The following is a 19916-nucleotide window of genomic DNA, read 5'->3' on the forward strand; positions in this document are numbered from 1 at the left end:
ACAACAACGTCACGCGTCGTGTCGATTATCTAATTGTACACTTACAGTTAAAAACGAGAGCTACACTTGTACCACATATGTAGAATTGGATCGACTGATTAATAACAGAGATCGACCTCTTTCACTCCCGCAGCGAATAAGTGTCCTACAAGAATTCCAATTTTTGCACGTTTAATCGAAGAGTACGATCCAAATTGCTGTAAAACCGAGGAGACGAATCCGATAAAAGGACTCGAAGGCAAGCATCGAATTAAGTACCTAACTGACATCGACAATTGTATTTTCTAATGTTCGACGACGAGTTCCGTTTTATTTCTTACGCCATAACTAAAATAAATATAATTGTGCAATATAATCGTAACCGTAACAGTGCCTAAATATTGTCAATCGCTGTCTCCTTCCATATACAATTACAATTTAGGATGACAGGGGGCGGGACGAGAGTCCAATTTATCAGAATTGCACGCTCGAGTCACGCGTACAGAAACATCACTAGCAGAAGTCAAACTCTCACGAGACACAATAAATATATGTTATATTTATTTTAATCGAGTCTGAATTTTGAAAAATAAATCGCGAGCCATGAGAATATTTTTTTCACTGCACTATTAATTCACTGATTGATCCATGGATAATCTGCTTGAAATGTCAGCACCTGGCGGAAAGAGAAAACGCAGAGATATCTTGAAAACATCTTACCGATATCGCAAGACTTTTGCGCGTTGTCTCATCAGGACGAGCTTCAAGTCAAATCACTATTCTTCCTCTGCAAAACTACGATGATCCTGTGCGTGGCTGTTGCTGCGTGTAAAATCCGAAAGGGCGTGATTCCGCCAACGACATTGAGGATGATGACGATGACGATGATGAAGATAACAGTGTCGAATTCGCGGCTGCGACTGAAGATGACGACGAAGATGAAGTACCAGTCACCGACATGCCAGGACGTTTTTGCGACGATGAAGATGCTTTTTGCTGATTGACACCTGCGACCATTTGATGAGATCTGATGGGTACTGGCAGCGGCCGTTGGACCTTCTTACTATGATGATGACCAGGAGTGCGATAGCCTTGATGTCCAGGCCCAGTTGGCCGTAATCGGGGCCGACCAGGGCCACGACGTATCCCTGCAGCTCCACTGCGTCCCGATAAAGGTATCAAACTGCCAACTGGACCTAATGGACCAACCGTGCTGGGACCATCCCCGTCCACAGGATCGGAAGTCGCAGACGTCCCTAGGACATAAAAAATACGTTCGAGGAAATTCTATTGATAACGCTGTTGTTGCGACAATAGTTACTCGTTTCAATATAGCTCGACAAAATACCGTTTTTTTTACCGTAGATATGATAAATAAAATTAGATACATATACATATTGTATCTACGCGTGGGTCTGTGAATTTTATTAGATTTTTTAAATTCTTTAAAAATTCAATCAAAATCCAATTCATTAATTTGTCTACTCACTGCAGACATCTTAGACTGTCACATCAAAAATGAGAAAAATACATACAAGAAATTCTATCAATTAAAATGTATTTTTTAAATAAAAAACAACATTTGCAATCAATAAATTTATAAAATATAACGAAAGCTCTCCGTGTATTTCAGTAATCAATAACCGTATATTTAAAATTGAACTATACTTAACAAAAAAAAACGGAAATTTTACGACAGTTGTCGAGATAAATATAATTTTATTTTATTCTGAAATAAAAGAAGTAAATACTATGGTTGCTACAACCGGAAATAATGATAATTTTTGCCCATCAATACATTTGGATCTTCTTGTTATAATGATACATTTCATTATGATAACCATATTGTAACAGTAGTCGATAAAATATGTTAATCTTACGGTTATCATAATCGATCTTATAATCAAAAAATGTATTGATGGATGAATTTTGTTCGTGGCAACCTTAGCTGTTTTTTTTTCCGTGAGAGTATTCGATTATACTTTACGTATAATCTTTTTTTTTTTAAGTATATTTACTTTAGTATATTTACTTTAAGTATATTTTATCAAATGTAATGTCGTTTTATTGGAAAATAAATTTTAATATTTTGCACGAATTTTCATTATGTGTTTTTTCGTTATCAATCTGAAGATTTGTAATAAATGGTCATAAGTTTGAAAATTACAAAAATTATTCAACAATAAACAAAATAATTTATAACAACAAAATTAATAACAACAAAATAATTTATATTTAAAAGATATGCTTCGAGATTTATAGAGAGAATGAGAACGTATGTTAATAGCAATAATTAAACTTCGAGGTAAATGCAATGTTTACGATTACGGCGAAGCAGATGCACGGACATGATACTGAATTTAATATTGACTGGTTCGACCAGTTAATTGGTTATTCACCGGTTATTCTGGCGATGTGGAAAAATGAAAGAGAGGACACACTCAAGACTCGAGGTGTTAACTAGTTAGCAAAGGAGTGAAACGGACAAATTATCACTCATAAGTTAAATACCATGGGAAAAAATATCAATTATATACGTTTGTACATCTTACACAATTAACAAATATTTCCAAGGAAACAGATCGAGAAAAAAATTCCCACGAGTAACGAAGAGTACATTTTTCTTAGAAATACAAAATACGTATATCCAATACTCGAGTTACCAATTCTTGAGATTTTTAAATAAGCAGGCAAAGTACAATGCCCAAATACGTATTATTTGAGCATCGTGAGAGAATGTCATTGTTGCGTTCTTTGATATAACGTGTTAAAATACCACGTAACAAACGTTTGAAAAGCATCTCACGAAAGATTCTATCTCGTACTTTTCACAAATCGAGTCGATCGAATTCTCGAATACGAAGCAATTCCGGGAAATTTTTCCGAAGAGAAGCGATGCACGTGAAAATGAATGTCCTCTCGTAGATATCTCGTATTTTGTCCGTTTCGTCTTTATCTCGCTGCTTCGGCATTCAGAAGCACGTACCCGATCGCTCGAGGAGCTATTCCTCTTTAGCCACTACAGTCTAAGAGGAGGTCTTAACAAAATGGAGGAAAACGTGAAAATGCACGTCTCCATAAAGCTGCAGATTCTCGCAGGCGATATGATAATGCACTTTGAAAATTCCATGCGTGAATTGTATTGACTGGGAAGAGAAGAAAACTCGAAGACGCTTCGTAAGAATCTGAGTTGGCAATCTTCAAATGTCGCGTATAAATAAGTCGGAATACAATGCTTCAATTGTCAGATATAAAAATGCATATAACATATGCTATGTTACGTTGTATTCTGTAAAAGTATGAACAAAAGTTATCGCTCGAAATATTATTTTTTACAATTATTAAAAAATTAAATTCGACTCTCGGTAAAACAATGTTTGACTGGCAAATTGCAAAGTTGCGTGAACAGCTTTGATGAAAATAAAAATCCAACTAGTGTCTCTGCATTAAACAGATTCATAAAATTAGCTATTACATGCCAATACATGAAACTTGCTATCTAAAGGTAATTTAATAGAAATTTCCATAATTTAATATATACAACTTGCATTATGGCCAAATTAAACCAAATTGTAAACTATGTTATAACTTTATAGTTATGCATGCACGAGATAGAACTCGATAAAACTTTCGAGATAAATAAAGAACCAGAAATGTTTTACGGAATGACCAAGTTCTCTTTGCCTAATCCTATTCTGCTACGTTATTTTATTCTATCATCCTATTCTACCATTATTTCGTGTGATAAAACCATCTTCATCATATATTTTATCTCCTATTCGTATCTAACTAATCTAAAAGACTTGAAGAAAAAGTTCGAAATTAAAATACGGGACAATTATTATTTAATGGGATTACAAGACCTTATAAATCTTTCCGTCTATTAAATTCAGTTAAGTGAAATAATTAATTATATGCACTCTGAACTATTTTATAATATAGGATAATATTAAATCTATCTGCAAATTAAAAACTATGGAATTAATTTATCTCTTTGTTTCATACGTTTATTTTTGGTATTTAAAGCAAAGATCCATCATCAAATCGCCTATAATCAAATCTATAAATTCTTATACAAATGTGTAACTTTTTCAAGTAAGTATTAATAAATTTCATTTTTAATTTACAATTTTTTCAGACTCATATGTTAATATTAATAATTGTAACTTCTGTTTAATTGTAAATAAAATAGGAAAAAATATTCGAGAAGAATGCTTTTCACATAGCGATACCAAAATATGATATTCGAGAAGATACGGAGCTGACAGACGAGATGACACAGTAAGGTACGGTAAGGCACGGCACGAATCGACAATATTCAACCCCTTAGGGTTCGTGTAATTCTGTACCCTATAGATTGTATCTTTTTTTATTTGACTTCGCGATATGACAAGGGAAATTAGATGTCGAGATTATGCAACTGAAATACAACTGAAATTACAGTTGCATTTGAAAATAATAGCTAACAAATTGAATAATTCGACTGAAAAAATTAAAAATTCTTAATAAATATCACACAACAGGTACATGCTTCAATATATAAATAAATTAATATAGATAAATAATTTATCATATTAAAAAAGAATACTTGCATGAAAGAATGTTTAGCGCTGGATTAATCTAATTTAATCTTTTGCGTTTATGTAAAACGTAAGTTTTTTTAATTACACAATGTTATCTCGACAAAATTTAGAGCTCTCGATAATGCATCTTTCGAAAGGGCGATTATTAATTTGATTAATAATTTTCTTCCTATAGTGTGTCTAAAATTTATTCCTATTAATCCATAATTAGCTATCGATTTATCGGTTAAATAAGATATAACTTATAATCAATGGAAATATGTTGAATGTATATCGATAAGAGCTTGTAACATTAAGCTGGATCAAGCGCGCACTGCATCTCGATAAGAAGATAACTTACTAGATAAAAGGACGACTACAGGGAGGGACAGAAAAGACACGTAAAAAGGGCGGTAACGAAGAAGACGAAGAAGACGAAGAAAATGACGACAAAGGCAAAAAAAAGAAGAGAAAGGAGAAAGAAGAGAGAGAGAGAGAGAGAGAGAGAGAGAGAGAGAAGAAAAGAAGAAAAAGTACGCGCGAGTTCCAAAAACCTAAGAAGAGCATCGATCGCAGCTGTCGCCTTCGCTCCGCACCTGCTATTGTCCGCCTCGTCTTCCAGTCGACGACAAGTGAGAGAGACCGACCCCTTTCCTTTCGTATATAGGTATACGTAGCACGAGACGGAATGTGTTAATGTGCGCACACATTCACATGTATGTGTTGCTCACTACGTGTCCACGGTCCACGTGGCGTTGCGTGAGGTCGTCTTATCGAACATACACACCGTATTCTTTTCTCTCTCTTTCTTTCTTTTCTCTCTCTTTCTTGTTCTGTCTTTCTCTAATTAGCGCAAAAACAACAAGCACATAACGACATTTATTCAACGTTCTTATCGAGTTTGTTTCATACGAGAAAATTAATACAGTTCATTAAAAGCAGGAGGCATTTCAGAAAAATTCTATTGCTTTTAATATAATGACAATTTTGGTTACATTTATCTTCTGATAAAATGAAGATTTTATCGTAAGATAAATGTAATATGTATCAAAAACAGCATCATCATATATGTCAATTACTGTTTCTATCCAATATTATAACAACTTGTTATTATGAAATAAAAAAGTTTTAAATGCTTCACGTTTTAATAATAACTGGAATTGTATATCGTTCGTATGACTTGATCTATTTGAAATCGTATTTCCGATGACTGGCAGATTTCTAGGACACCCTTATTTCACAATACACTTGCGTCGTGCAACAAATGTTTCAGCTAAGCTTTCCCCATAGGACTAAGCTCAGTGTAAGCCCCGAATTCATCGTTTATAAAACGTATCTCCGAATGAGTCACGAAAAAAGGGGAGAGGCGAATGTCTCTAAGGGTGCTCCGTGGAGAAACGCCAACTGTTACCCCCTCGACACTCGTGGGTGCACATGTGCTCGCGAGGGAATTTCAGCACTGGATGGGGTCGCGATGGACCCACGGGCATTCTTCTCGCGAACTGCAAAGTCCCCTGAGAACCTGGGCAAGTGCTTGGACGAAAGATAGCATCGAGGGTGTAAAAGAGGAGTGGGGATAAGGAGACGTACGAAAAAACCAGTCCGGATTAATATCGATTGATATGGTTGCTTTCGTGAAAAAAGTCACATTTCTCGCGATTGAACACTTTCATTTCGCAGTATCCTTTTATTTTTATCCATTGTCAATGTCATAATAATAATATTGATATTAATTATGATTATTTTCCTTTTTGCGCATTACAAACATTTTCATCTATTATACAATTAGTCTCGATAAACAAGAGAGATTGCAATAATTGCACAGATGTATAATATGTACGTTAACAAAACCGACAGATTGAATTATGTGACCATATTTGTAAACATTTATACAAATCACATAATTGTATACTTGCGTAGATAATCAAAACATAAACATTAACAACAGAATTTGTCTCAAATAAATCATAAATTATTATATATTATAATCATTAAAAAATTAATATTTATTGCGTTGAAATTAATTTTACTTATATTGTTTTGATAAAATATCCATTTCTATTATTTACGATATTTATTTATTTATCCTCATAAATTTTTACTAATAAATATTAAGAAAGTTTAAGGCAATTACTCAAAAACAAATACTTACAGTGCCGCAATACTTCATTAGAGCATCCGCCTCCATCATTTGGTGACATCGCTGTCGATGACGGTTCACTGGCCATATTTGAAACCTTCGACGATGGATGCATTAAAAGCAGTCCTCTTCCTTTACCGCCAATTGGCCCACCCCTACGAGAACCTCGCGGTCGACCGCGTTTGCTCGCGCCACGCACGGATTGTCGCATTCGCGCGTTCGCACCCATGCCGAAAGCGAAATGTCCAAGTCGGGCGATTTTAACTGGAGATTCTCCAAATTGGTGAAGATTGCCTCGAGGCTGTCCATGAGGGTCATTACCGGAAACCGTCACCGGACCGTCTACATCGACCACGAGTCCCTCGTTGCTCGTTTCATCCTGCAAGGAAAAATCAAAGTATTAAAGTATCAATATCAAGGATCATATAACGTTATTACATATAGATGATGACATAAAACAAGAAAATGCTTTTAAAATATGTTTGTCATTACACAAGATTCTTTTTCAAATTAATTTTGTTTTAAATATGTACTTGATACTAATAAATAAATAATAATTATTAATACACAATAAAATATAAAATATATCAAAGTATTAAAATATAAAAATATGTTAATAAAAATATAAAATTTTCAATTATAATCTTGTTCGATATAGAAACGTACTTCTGACTTGGCTGGACTGGTCGGTGTGCTGTAATTATCTATATTTTCTAGCTGTTGATGATGATTGTTTTGGTGCTGCGATTGAATCAGATTGGTAGCCGGTTTAGGCTCATTAAGATTAACGTAAATCGTATCGTTGTTTTTGTCGCCATTAGCGTCTGTGTGACATGGCTTCTTTGCATCGTTCTGAAAAATAAAAGTTACAAAATGTAATTGAGACAAATGAGTTATCCGAATTAATTTTAATTTTAATCAAAATGTGTATAATTAACAAATTTCAATTTGATCCATATTCTGAGTTAATATTATCAAACTTGGCGAGCAATTATGAGCTTGACAAGTGAAATTAATTGTTGAATAAAATAATCAAAGATACTAGTAAATTTGACTGTAAACCGATATAAATATTAAGAAAATAAAAAATAAAAAGTTAAAACAAAAATAAGATAAGTGGAAAAAAGTAGTAGTTAAAGAAAATGATGAAAAAAGATTAAAAAGAATCTTTGCGACGCGATCGATAGCGGTCTATAAGGGCGCCGGGCTCACCTTGACCGGAAGCGCGGTTAACTTCCTCTTCCGGTCCCTCTCCTTGTACTGTAAGTTCGACTCGAGGCGAGCCTCCTCCGCCCGTTGCTGCTTTCTCTCCTCGCTTCGTTGGCTGTCTGAAATATACGAACGTACGGACTTACTATACGTAGAGGATGTGGCAGTATTCGTTACTTCGTTTCTTATTATTATTCCTTATTAGGCCATTAGCATAAGCTAACGAGCATAATGTAATCGTGGCCACCTCGACCATCCTCGTCTCACTCCTCGGCTCATTTTCGACGCGTTTGTGCATACGCTCGTCCTGCCATGCGGATACGATAGGACGACTCAAGTAGTCAACGACTTTTTAATCATAATTTTAGATATAGATTTTAATTCGTCACAAATTTTAATTTTAATGAATTTTTTGTCAATTTAAAGGGAAAATATTCCTTAATATAGCGCCATATGTGTTCTTCGGTTAATTTTATATGAATATTTATTTTGACAAAATCACAATTATCAAATAAAAATATCTAACTTACATTTCGCTTCGATTTCCTCATCATCCAATAGCAGTGACACGACTTCTTTAGGTTTCAAAGTATCGGGCTTGAAATTTCCGCCGCTTATGACCATACGTTGAATCTGCATTGAAAACAATTTCTTTCTGTGCACATGTTGATTATTTAACTTTAATATCTAAACGCAATGATTTACAAAACGAACCTCGCTCTTTTCACGCGCTCTCTGCAAAATTCGTTCTTCGATGGTTCCTTTACATATTAATCGGTAGACCGTGACTTGTTTGGTCTGCCCCAGTCTGTGGGCGCGATCCATAGCTTGTTGGTCTACAGTAGGGTTCCAATCACTATCATAAAATATTACCTGCAAATAGGCATCGTTAATTGCAGTTACAGAGTCCAAACTGTAATATATAATTGTTAATGTGTAAAATAGTATGAATTACGCAATATTTTTTCAACGTAAAATCAATTTATGCATTTCTTTCTTATACATATATAATATCATTATAAATTATTTTAAACATTGTAATTAAACCATACATAAAATATGTAAAAAATAAATATAAATAATTAAAAAAATTTCTTGCATAAATATATAATCATATAATAATACATATACACATTTTAATTTTATATTATATATAAGATTATCTTTATTTCTTCATTTGTTTAAAACTAATCATATCATTCATTTGTTTAAAAACTACATAATCATATCATTTAGATCAATATGATTAAAAGCTTTAAAAAAATAAAAATTCATAAAAAAAAGATCTTACCTTAACAGACGAAATCTGTTATATCAAATATCAGAGAAAAAAATTTTTAAATAAAATATCAGTAAGAAAATTAATTACATTTTAAGTCTAAGAGACCCAAATATACCAAATAGCAGAGTTAAGAAGAAAAGAGAAGGTTAAAAAAAGGCTAATTTTTAGCCCAAAAGATGTAAGTAAAAGGAATAGCGTTTTTTATAGATTTTGATTTTTTTGAATACGATAATATTGAAAATTGAATATGAATAAGATATATTTGAACAAATTTCAATATTCTTACTTACTTTTCAAGATATTCCCTAAGTTGCCATGAACTTTTTAATAATTTTATCATTCTAACATTATTTCTTTTACTTACATTCTTTTAGACAAAAATCGAATCTTTTTTAATATCTTCCAAAAAAGGACAAATTTTAAAAAGATGTAAGTAAGAGAAATAGTATTTTTTATAGATTTTGACTCCCTGAATATGATAAAATTATTAAAAAGTTCGTGGGGAACACCTTGAAAAGTAAGTAAGAATATTTAAATATTTGTTCAAATATATGTTCAATTTTCAAGGTATTCTCTTTCGATCCCCAATTTTTTATTAATATTATCGTATTCAGGAAGTCAAAATCTATACAAAAACATTTTCTTTTACTTACACCTTTATGGACAAAAATCATCTTTTTAATATCCTCCTTTATAAATAGCTTATAATGTGCAATCGTGCAGTTATAATTCATTGCAATATTGAATCAAACATGTAACATGCCGCGTTAGATTTGTTAAATCGATGACAGAAGATCGAACGTTATGGACTATTTCGTGATATCTTTATGCACGAAAATAATATTCTGTAATGCAAACTTTTTTCATGTCTCTTCCTTTTTATAAACTATAGAAAATATATTTTATCGTGTACAACATATATTTTTTTAATGTAAAATTATTTATGCACTTCTTTCTTATACATATATAATACCATTATAAATTATTTTAAACGCTGTAATGTGAAATTAAACCATACATAATTAAAATATATATAATTAATGTATATAATTATGTATATAATTAAAATACACAAAATATATTTTATTATGTATAGTGCATGAAATTTGTAGTAAAAACAATATTAATTGTATATCTCAAATTTAACAAAGATCTACTCATGAATTCATAATCAAAGAGAGTAGAAACTGAAAGTAATAAGTAAGCAAATATATAAAGCAAGGAGAATTACTAACCGTGTCTGCTGCAGTGAGATTGATTCCTAAGCCACCAGCCCTAGTACTGAGTAGAAAGACGAATATGTCCGCTCTGAAACACAAAACAATCCTACAGATTAAACCAAGCCGAGAAATAAAGACGTCATTAGATATGTATATATAAATTAATTTGAGATCTTGGTGTGTTTTCGAAGGATATCTAGGATAAAATCCTTGGCACACAATTACAAGATTTCAATTGTATTTTTTCATTCTTTTTATTTCCTCTTCTCTTCTATTTTCATGTATTTTCAAGTGTATAGAATTAAAATATAATGTACATAAGTAAGCGTTATTATTGAATAAGGAATCAACATAAACTATACAAAAGAAAAGAGATTCTAACATTTTGTTTGTTGACTCAATAATAACATAAAAATATAATTATTCGAAGATTTAAATGATATTTAGGAACAGAAATTATAATAATCAAAACATACGCTACCTAATAATAGTCTAATAGATAAGAGTTTCTGTTTTGTAACTATCACGCATTTGAACGTGCAGCTGCTGTAAGATGGAGACGATTCGGCAATTAATTCGCGTATTAGTTATGCGCGGCTGAACTATACAGAACATACGATCTCAGGATCGCGCTTTAAGTATGCAACTGAATACTGTTACATTTATAGGAAGACGTAATCTAATCAGCATGGCGCAACTGTTAAAAGTAACGTATTTTTTATTAATAAATAACTGATGCTAAGATCAATTTAAATGAAAAAATTTAAAACAAAATTTTAAATAATCTGTACTTGTATTGTTGGAAAATTCAAATATATTCTTTGTCAATCAAATTCTTTGGCAATATTATAATAATAATAAATATACATGTGTAAAATTATTGCAATAAAATAGAGTAATCACCTTTTTTGAAAATCTGCCACCATGTCTCGACGATCTGAGATTTTTTGACGAACCATCTAATCTCATAAATGTATGTTTTCTATGATACATATATTCCTACAAGAAATAAATTTCCCATAATAAAGCAGTTACATGAAAATAGTAGGTAAGTGAAACGCACCTCTAGCAAGTCAATCATTTTTGTCATTTGAGAATAGATCAATACCCTATGACCTTGTTCTTTCAGACGCCGTAAAAGACTGTCCAATACAGAAAGTTTACCAGCATCTGTCACTAACGTTTGTTTATCTAAAATAATTTAATTTATATTTGACATCTATTAATTAATAGAATCGTAAATATATACTACGTTAGTATATATTTGATTCATGATAGTACAGCCTTCTTAATACAAAAGCTATATGTTTCGCGAGTTATCTCCGTATCCAAATCCATTATTAAAACGCCAAAAAAGATAGACTAATGATGGATCTGGACACAAAGATAAACCAGAAGATAAAGAAAAGTTATTGTATAGAAAGTAATCTTAAAGCCTCAAAAATATTATCTTGAATATACCTGGTACAATGATATGTGACCATCCATTAATAGGAGCACACGCAGATAATCCACCTTGCGGCTGATAACAAAACGTAGACATTGTTTGGCTGGCACGAATACCCAATTTTTCTTCAGAAAGTGCTCGTTCACAACCGAGCCAAAGTAATCTTTGACCGAATGGACCACCACATTCCTCATGCCTCTTCCAGGCACATGCTGCGGAACTATTACTGACGTATAATTTTCGTGGACTAGCTTGAACCTGCAATTAAAGAACATAACTTAAATATTCTTCTATCATTCTTTGTTTCTGTATATAACGTTAGGCAAAATTATATCAACCTTGGGATTATTATCGCAAACAAAGGCAGGAATCGTTGTTTGTTGGCAATATCGCATTACAGGTTGTCGTGGGTGATGAGGATGTTCAGGAAGCAAAGCCAATTTCGAATCTTCCGTTTGATCTATTTTACCAGTGGGTAATATCCTTTGTAACTAAAGATATAATTATATATAATTTATTTTTATTATATAAATATTATTATATTTTTGAATCTACGTGTATATATGTTATGTAATATAAAATGTAATTACTTTTAATAGCTGATTAGCTTTTTTACTACTACGTAGTATTCTGTGAGCGACAGTTTCTGGCATTGAATGTATCGTATGATTGGTATGTGTATAGAAAGCTTCGCCTTCGATTATCTTGCTGGTAAAGAATATGTCTTGCAACATTGTCGACAAACCATCAAATTTTTTGGGTAAATAAAACATTTGATTTGTAGATGTTCTCGATCTGTTATCGACGTGCCAATTTTCCCAGTATTGCACCATTCTTAATCTTCTTTCCATAAACGTTATCAAACATAATCTATACATACGAAATTAAAATTTAAAAAATTGAAATTAAAATAAAACTCAACAATTATACTTCTAACTTGATATTTACATACCTAAATAAAGTACCAGCGATAAACGATTTGTTCATTTCCATTGGAGATAGATCAATAAATCTACTAAATGAAAATGTATTTTCGCGTGAATCTTCGTTGCAGTGAAGAGCACGGTGAATATATTCTGCGGTAAATATAAACAACCTATTATACAATAGATGATCTTTGGATGGAAATGCTAGATGCAAAAGTCCTTCATTATACAATAAAGCAGGCATATTATAAAATTCAGTGTTCATAAAAAACGGCGATTTAGCGTCTCTACGTTCAAAGAGTTCTGGATGATTGCAGACCTGTAATTAATATTCGCTTGTAGTAACTGGATTTGTAAGATCATATCGAAATTATGATAACTATAATATTTATGATAAATTTCTTATTTTATATAAATCATAAATAGTACTACAAATTTTAATAGAAACATATATAATAATAGTACCTTTCGGAATTGCATGACTAGATTCATTAGATTGGAAGTAAAGTTTTTATCATTGGATGCAGTGTCCCCTCCGCCCACTGTATAATGCAGCAAATCCTCTATTCGAATTTTTTTCTTCAGCGCTACGAATAAGATAGATGTACCAAATGTTATAAGCATCTAATAATCATAAAAATAAAATCAAGATACCTGAATAAAGTAACTTTTGACGAGTTGTAAGTGGACAATATACCATTACTTCAATCTTATCGGATAATTCATTTTCTACATCCTTTTTTATTCTTCGTAACATAAAAGGTTTTAAAATCATATGAAGCCTTGATAAGTGTTCTGTAGCAAAATTTACAAATATTTTCTAATTAATATAATAATCGCTTCGCGTTTGACATGGTTTATTCAAAATTACCCACTTTCGTCTATTCCTGTTTTATTTTCCGCATGACTTTCAATATCTTTGGAAAACCACTCGTTAAATTCATCGTGCGAATCGAATAATGTAGGCATAATAAAATGTAATAACGCCCATAGTTCTGCCATGCTATTTTGTATAGGCGTACCACTAAGCAATAATCTATTACGACAACTAAATCCCAATAACAATTTCCATCTCATGCTGTAAAATAATTAAAATATATTAATTAGAAAAAAATTATGCAATTGTTATAAATAAAAAAAAACACACCTGCTCGTGCTTTTTATAGCTTGTGCTTCATCCAAGATCATATATTGCCATTTTATTCTATTAAAATATTTATAATCCGTAATTACTAATTGATAACTTGTTATTACTACATGGAAAGAAGCTTCCTTTGTGTGTAAATCCTTAGTATCCCAAAATTGTCTGAGTATTTTACGTTCTTGAGGATTACCCCAGTATGGAACTACTTTAAATACTGGCACAAATCTTGCCATTTCTTGTTGCCAGTTATGTAATGTTGAAGCAGGTGATATAATTAAAAATGGTCCCCAAACAGCTAAAATTAATTGTACATTTTTAATCAAGTTATTTCTCACAAAAGTTCAACAATGCATATCATATTGAAATCATTAAATTTAATTTTTATAAATGCTTACAATATCTCTCGGCAACGTGACATAAAAATGCTATAGATTGTACAGTTTTTCCCAGACCCATTTCATCAGCTAGTATTCCACTAATACCCTGAAACAATTAACAAATTAAAAAAATTATATTTATGTAATAAAAATATTATATGACCCTAATAATATAATATACATACATAGTTACAATATGTACGCGCGCGCGCGTGTGTGTGTGTGTGTGTGTGTGTGTGGTGTGTGTATGCATGAGTCACAAACCTGGTCATACAAATTTGCCAACCAATTCATTCCTTTTAATTGATAACCTTTCAGATTTCCCTTAAAAATTGAAGGTTGTGGATGCTCCAAATTCTCAGGCGTATCACTGAGACGTAATTCTTGAGATGCAGCAGCTGTATCAAATTGTTTGGTTCTGGCCTTTTCATTGTTAAATGCTTCAGTAGCATTTTTCTTTGCTTTTTGTTTCATGATTTCACTACACATTTAATAAATATATGCTTTTATTGTAAATGTAAAATCCTAAATGATTAAGGTTGATTTTTTAATCACATTCAACAGCCATTAAAATAATTATCTTCAAGATTTATGTAAAAAAATTATATATTTAACTCAAATACCTATCATAATCATCGATGCCAATAAGTCTAGGATTCTTTTCTTCATCTAATTGATTCAAGATTCTTAATTGTTCCTCTGTTGACGCTTTATCTATTTTTCGCGACATAAAATGAGCATATAATTCTGTCTGGGTAATAAGAAAATTTAATTTTCTTTGCTGACGTTTTGCCTAAAATAAGAGCAATGTAAAAACATTCGAAAAAATAAAAGTAGAAAATGTATCCTTTTATATATTCTAATATTCTCTTACTTCAATAAGTTCTACATCCATTTTACGTTGTTCTTCAGCTTCTTTCTCTAATCTTCTTCTAGTTTCCCGTTCGACTCGGTCATAACGTTTCCAGTAAGTCTGCATTTCTCTTGTCAAACGTTTTGCTCTCCAGATAGTATCCTTCATATTTCTCTGCGACTGAAAGAGATAAATATATATAATATGTATAACTATAATAATTTTAAGTAATAAGAATTAACCTAAGTATTAATTTATACTTACTTGCATGGCTTTTTGCCTCCAATATTTCATACAATGCTGCGCTACTTTTTTACAACTTATTAGCATTTCCTTATGATTATTGGTTTTCGCCCTTTGTACTTTTCCTAGTTCCTTTTTAGACATCATCACCCATATTTTTCTTCTTCTCATCGTCATCACTTCAACACTTTTAGTATTATGTTTTTTCCTACCTCTACCTCGAGGTTGATGACGCATGATAGCTTCCAATTCAGATTCATCTAACTCTTCTTCTCTGGGAATTGATTTATCCCATTCTCCCTCCAGATATTCCCCTTTCTAAAAATAAATCATATAATATTTCATAAAAAAGAAATATAAAACGTATGTCAATATAAATGTAACATAAAATTTAATACATACACGATATTCCTCAGATGTGCAGTGACGATTAATTTTTTCCTTCTTGATTTTCATAATTTTTTTTTCTGGTTTTTTCTCTTTCTTCTTTTTATTTCCCACAATTAACTTTTGATGTTCTAAAAATCTATCGTAATTGGATAATAAACCCGCACTATAATATTGATATTGTATATTCTGAAAATAATAATACTTTATAAATAAAAGAAATAAAAATAGGCTAATAAACCAAGTCAGTTCTAAATTCTTAATTTTATATTGTAAATTAAAATATAGTAAGAATATTGCAAACAATTCAACCTGTAACAAAGTTATAGCTATATACTAACAAAAACATGATAATATAAAAAATAAAATACAAATAAAAATAAATAAAAACAAGTAATTGAAGATCGCACATTGGTCATAAAGACCAATAGTAAAAAAAATAATATCGTTATGAAATTGTTATAATATCAAATTATAAATTATTAGAGGAATCCTAGAATACAAAAATATCAAACGGCAACATTTTTTGAAAAAATAAGAAAAATAAATATATGTAGCTTATGGATGTAATTTTTATAATAAATATATTTTATAATATCCTGAATTATTTGCATTATTAAACATACAAAATTTAACTATTACATAGTCCTTACTTCTGGTTTCTGATAAAAACGACCTTGATATTTTTTTCGTAATATGTGAAACTTCAACATCTCTTGAAAATCTTCTTCCGTGATTTGGCTATCTGTGTCAGAACCTGATGCAGAACTATCAGAGGAATCACTTAAAAGAATATCTTGCAACCAACGTCTTTCTTCTCCTACACTAGACATATTGTACAGTCTTAACTTATTGATTCTTGCTTCTAAAAAAATAATTTATGTTATGAAAATATTAATTAAATGATTTAATAAAATTAAAATCAATGATATATACCTTCTTTTCGTGTGGGTACATTATCAAGATAAGCATCTGAACCATCAGAAGATTCCGATGAGACAGACTTGTCATCTTCACTGAAAAATAGAAACCAAATATTCGTAATTACTGTATCCATAGTATTAATTTATGATGTACTATTAATGTATTACAAACTAAAAAGACAACAAGAATATATTTAACAGTTAATAAATATATCAATACCTAGCTTGTTCTTGAAAAAGATTATCAATCTGCTTTAAGAAAGGCTGTACATTCAAGCTGCGTTCCAGTCTCTGCAGATGCAAAGGCGCAGCCATCTCAGCTTCTAGCTTCATCGCGTTTGCTCTATCAGACATTACCCGTCTATGAGAAACTTGACAATCTGTAACAATGCACAATAAATAAAAAAGAACCTTAGCAATTTAGAAAATAAAATTTTGTTTATACTTATAAACTACCAATCTCTACAAGTCTTCAATAACATACAAAAATAAATCTTGCAAATCAAAAAATGATACTTAATCGTTTTACTAAGATAGTGAATATATATAGTAATAAACATACAAGTTATAGCAGTATATATAAGTTTTTCCCTCCCAAAAATTGTGAAAACCCAATAAGGCAACGTTGAAAAGCCTTGCAGGCTGTAATGAAAATAATGAAAACGAGTGTTACACGAGGATACGTGGGATATCGACATAATCTACCGGGACGGAAAAAGGAAAACGTGCATGTTCCCAACAGCAAACTACGGAGAATGCTTCTCAGCTGGGCTACCGTTATCGTACTTTGGGGATTCTCGTGTTTCTAGCAGTGGATGACGCATATTACGGGCGTGGAACTGGCATGCGGGATCGTGCGCGGCTAATTTCATTATATAAGGCGAGTGATACGTCGTATCGGGAGCTGGTGCGGTTATAATTCGGCTAAATATCTCGCCAACGGCTTTTGCTTTCACCTTATGTTTTGGTTATAAGACGGCCCCGCTTATTTCGCACGCGTAACAAAGTCTACTACCGGAATGCGATTTCCTCTATTCACAGCGGGATCAGATACATCGGTCGGAGGGGAATACATGGTAGAAGGAAGCCTAGAGAACGCAGACATTTGGCGTGCCATTAAAGCGGGGCAGGGATAGGGCATATTGCTCGCTACCATTTTTGTTTTCAGTAGGTGGCGCTGGTAGCGTCTGTACGCGCAGCTCCTGACGGATCTCGTTTCTCGATACTTCTCTCGGTATCCACCTGTGTGCATGTTATACATACAATTTCGAATTACGGTCCAAATCTCGAGCCGTTTTCTAGTATATGCCGCGACGAACGTTTATCTCATGCAAACGCGCGATCCAAGATTTTCACGTTGCTCCAAAAACCCGCGACTTTAGAAAATTTATATCGTAAAGATAGGGAAACGTTGGCGAGTTTTTGAAAAAGAGATAGCGACACAATTTCGATATATCGACAACGCGTTAATTTCTTCTGCCAAGTTTTCTTTATCATAATCGAATACAAAGATATATCTCGTCTCGTCGATGCAATAAAATTATCGCGCGCGTTATTTTTCAGTCTTTAAACGCACGCTTTTTTTGTAATAAAAGATCTGTTAGCGTTGCTTGCACTTTTTGCACTCAGCATTTTCACCTTCTCTGTCTTCAATGCCCAAATATGTTTATCTCTTTTTAAGTGTTTTTGTTGGCATTTCAAGCAACACGGATAAGGTGTCTTTTCATGCTGACGCTCGACGCTCATTTTTAACGTTAAAATAAGTCACGTGATAGAAATTGACAAACATTGTATCAAGCATCAATTTTGATCACGCGATCTATTTTGACGCTGAAAATGAGCGTTGAATGTCAACATGAAAAGGACATATAACTCGACATGTACAGTGTCTGTAAAAAAAAAATTATGTTGATCTATATATGTATTTCTGTAGAAATTTTAAAATTCTTATAAAGATGTAAGGCTGATATCCCAAGAGCAGAAATTTACAGCGGAATGGAACAGCACGACCAATCACAACTCTGCAATCATTATTCTGCTTTCTTTTCTGCGATTGTGATTGGTCTCGCTGTTCCGTTGTAAATTTCCACTTAAGGGACGCCTAACGAATAAATTACAAAAATTGCATTTAAGGAATTTTTCTATAAAAATTAATAAACAATTTGAGACCAGTTCGACTACTAATAATTAGGCCTATTCATTTTGGCTAAACTTTTACACCAGTTCAACTTTCTTCCTTTTCTCTCCAGGAAGAAAGAAGAGGAAAAAAAATGAACTGGTACAAAAGTTCAGACAAAAAGAACAGGCCTATTAAAACACGTATTGCCTTTATTCACCATTTACTTTCAATGCGGTTCGCAATTTCGGCAAAATATCTGAAAATAATTTGAGAGAAGCGCCGTTTTTCCGCCGAGTTCCACGGAACTCCCCAAGTAATCACGCTTCTTCGTATTCGGCCGAGTAATCACGATCCCAAAGAATTCGGAAGTTCGAATCGCGCTACTACGCGAGTAGTATACTTCCGTTTATGCGCGTCGCGTGCGTCCTAGCCTCGAACCCGCACCGGAAGTGTCTCCCATCAACTGTAAAAGTAACCTATTTCGCCAATAAATGTCGTCAAGTTATTTTAACAGTATCGCGAAGCGCCCGTAAAGATCCTCGGATTTTATCCGAGTCAAATTACGTCGATCGACCGAGCGACTGAATCCCGCGTAAAAGCGAATGACCCACAGAGTATAGGGGTGGGGGAAGAGTAACTCGTTCGATGGATGATACTTTGTATCATCCTTTTTCGAATTACTTTACGGAATATACCTGTACACATTTCTGCTGTACACGCTGCATCGTTTCGGCAAAAAAGCTCTGTATTCTGTCCAAGGCCGAATGAATTCTTTCTCTCGGCCGTTGCGTGAGTTGCGTCGTTGGTGAGAGGGGGAGAGGGGAAGAGGCACCGTCGCCGATACGATACGCCTGGCATCGAGGCTACGCCCTGCGCGCCATCGAGTGAACCCCGTTTTGTTTCCGTTGTTGCTACGAGGCTACCTCGCCGTGCGGAGTTCCGTTCAGTATCATCCTCAATCTCGTTGATTTCGTACATTACAGAAGAGCTCACTTATCGCAAGTTACTTACCGCAAGTTGAACGTTCAGGTGAGTACAAATAATCAGATGTCCATTTCGTCCGATAATTTCCGTAGCTGATTTCTCGGGGGGGAAAAACTGTGAA

At 32.8% G+C, this 19916-nt stretch overlaps 1 protein-coding gene across 1 annotated transcript; it reads right to left on the reverse strand.

Moving 5' to 3' along the window:
* Nucleotides 1-774: 774 nt before the first annotated feature.
* Nucleotides 775-17046, reverse strand: LOC105627908 (putative DNA helicase Ino80). Its single transcript, XM_012209184.1, is given in 27 exon segments — nt 775-1235; nt 6694-7060; nt 7348-7533; nt 7894-8009; nt 8421-8523; nt 8605-8763; nt 10408-10480; nt 11296-11339; nt 11341-11391; nt 11456-11583; nt 11854-12097; nt 12178-12330; nt 12430-12709; nt 12792-13084; nt 13231-13352; nt 13420-13560; nt 13641-13843; nt 13913-14204; nt 14305-14392; nt 14551-14767; nt 14910-15079; nt 15161-15319; nt 15404-15700; nt 15785-15958; nt 16423-16634; nt 16706-16785; nt 16913-17046. Coding segments are annotated over 27 exon segments (4947 nt in total).
* Between the last annotated feature and the right edge of the window lie 2870 nt (nt 17047-19916).

This window comes from Atta cephalotes, assembly GCF_000143395.1.
Source record: "Atta cephalotes unplaced genomic scaffold scaffold00001, whole genome shotgun sequence".
In the NCBI taxonomy this organism is placed as follows: domain Eukaryota; kingdom Metazoa; phylum Arthropoda; class Insecta; order Hymenoptera; family Formicidae; genus Atta; species Atta cephalotes.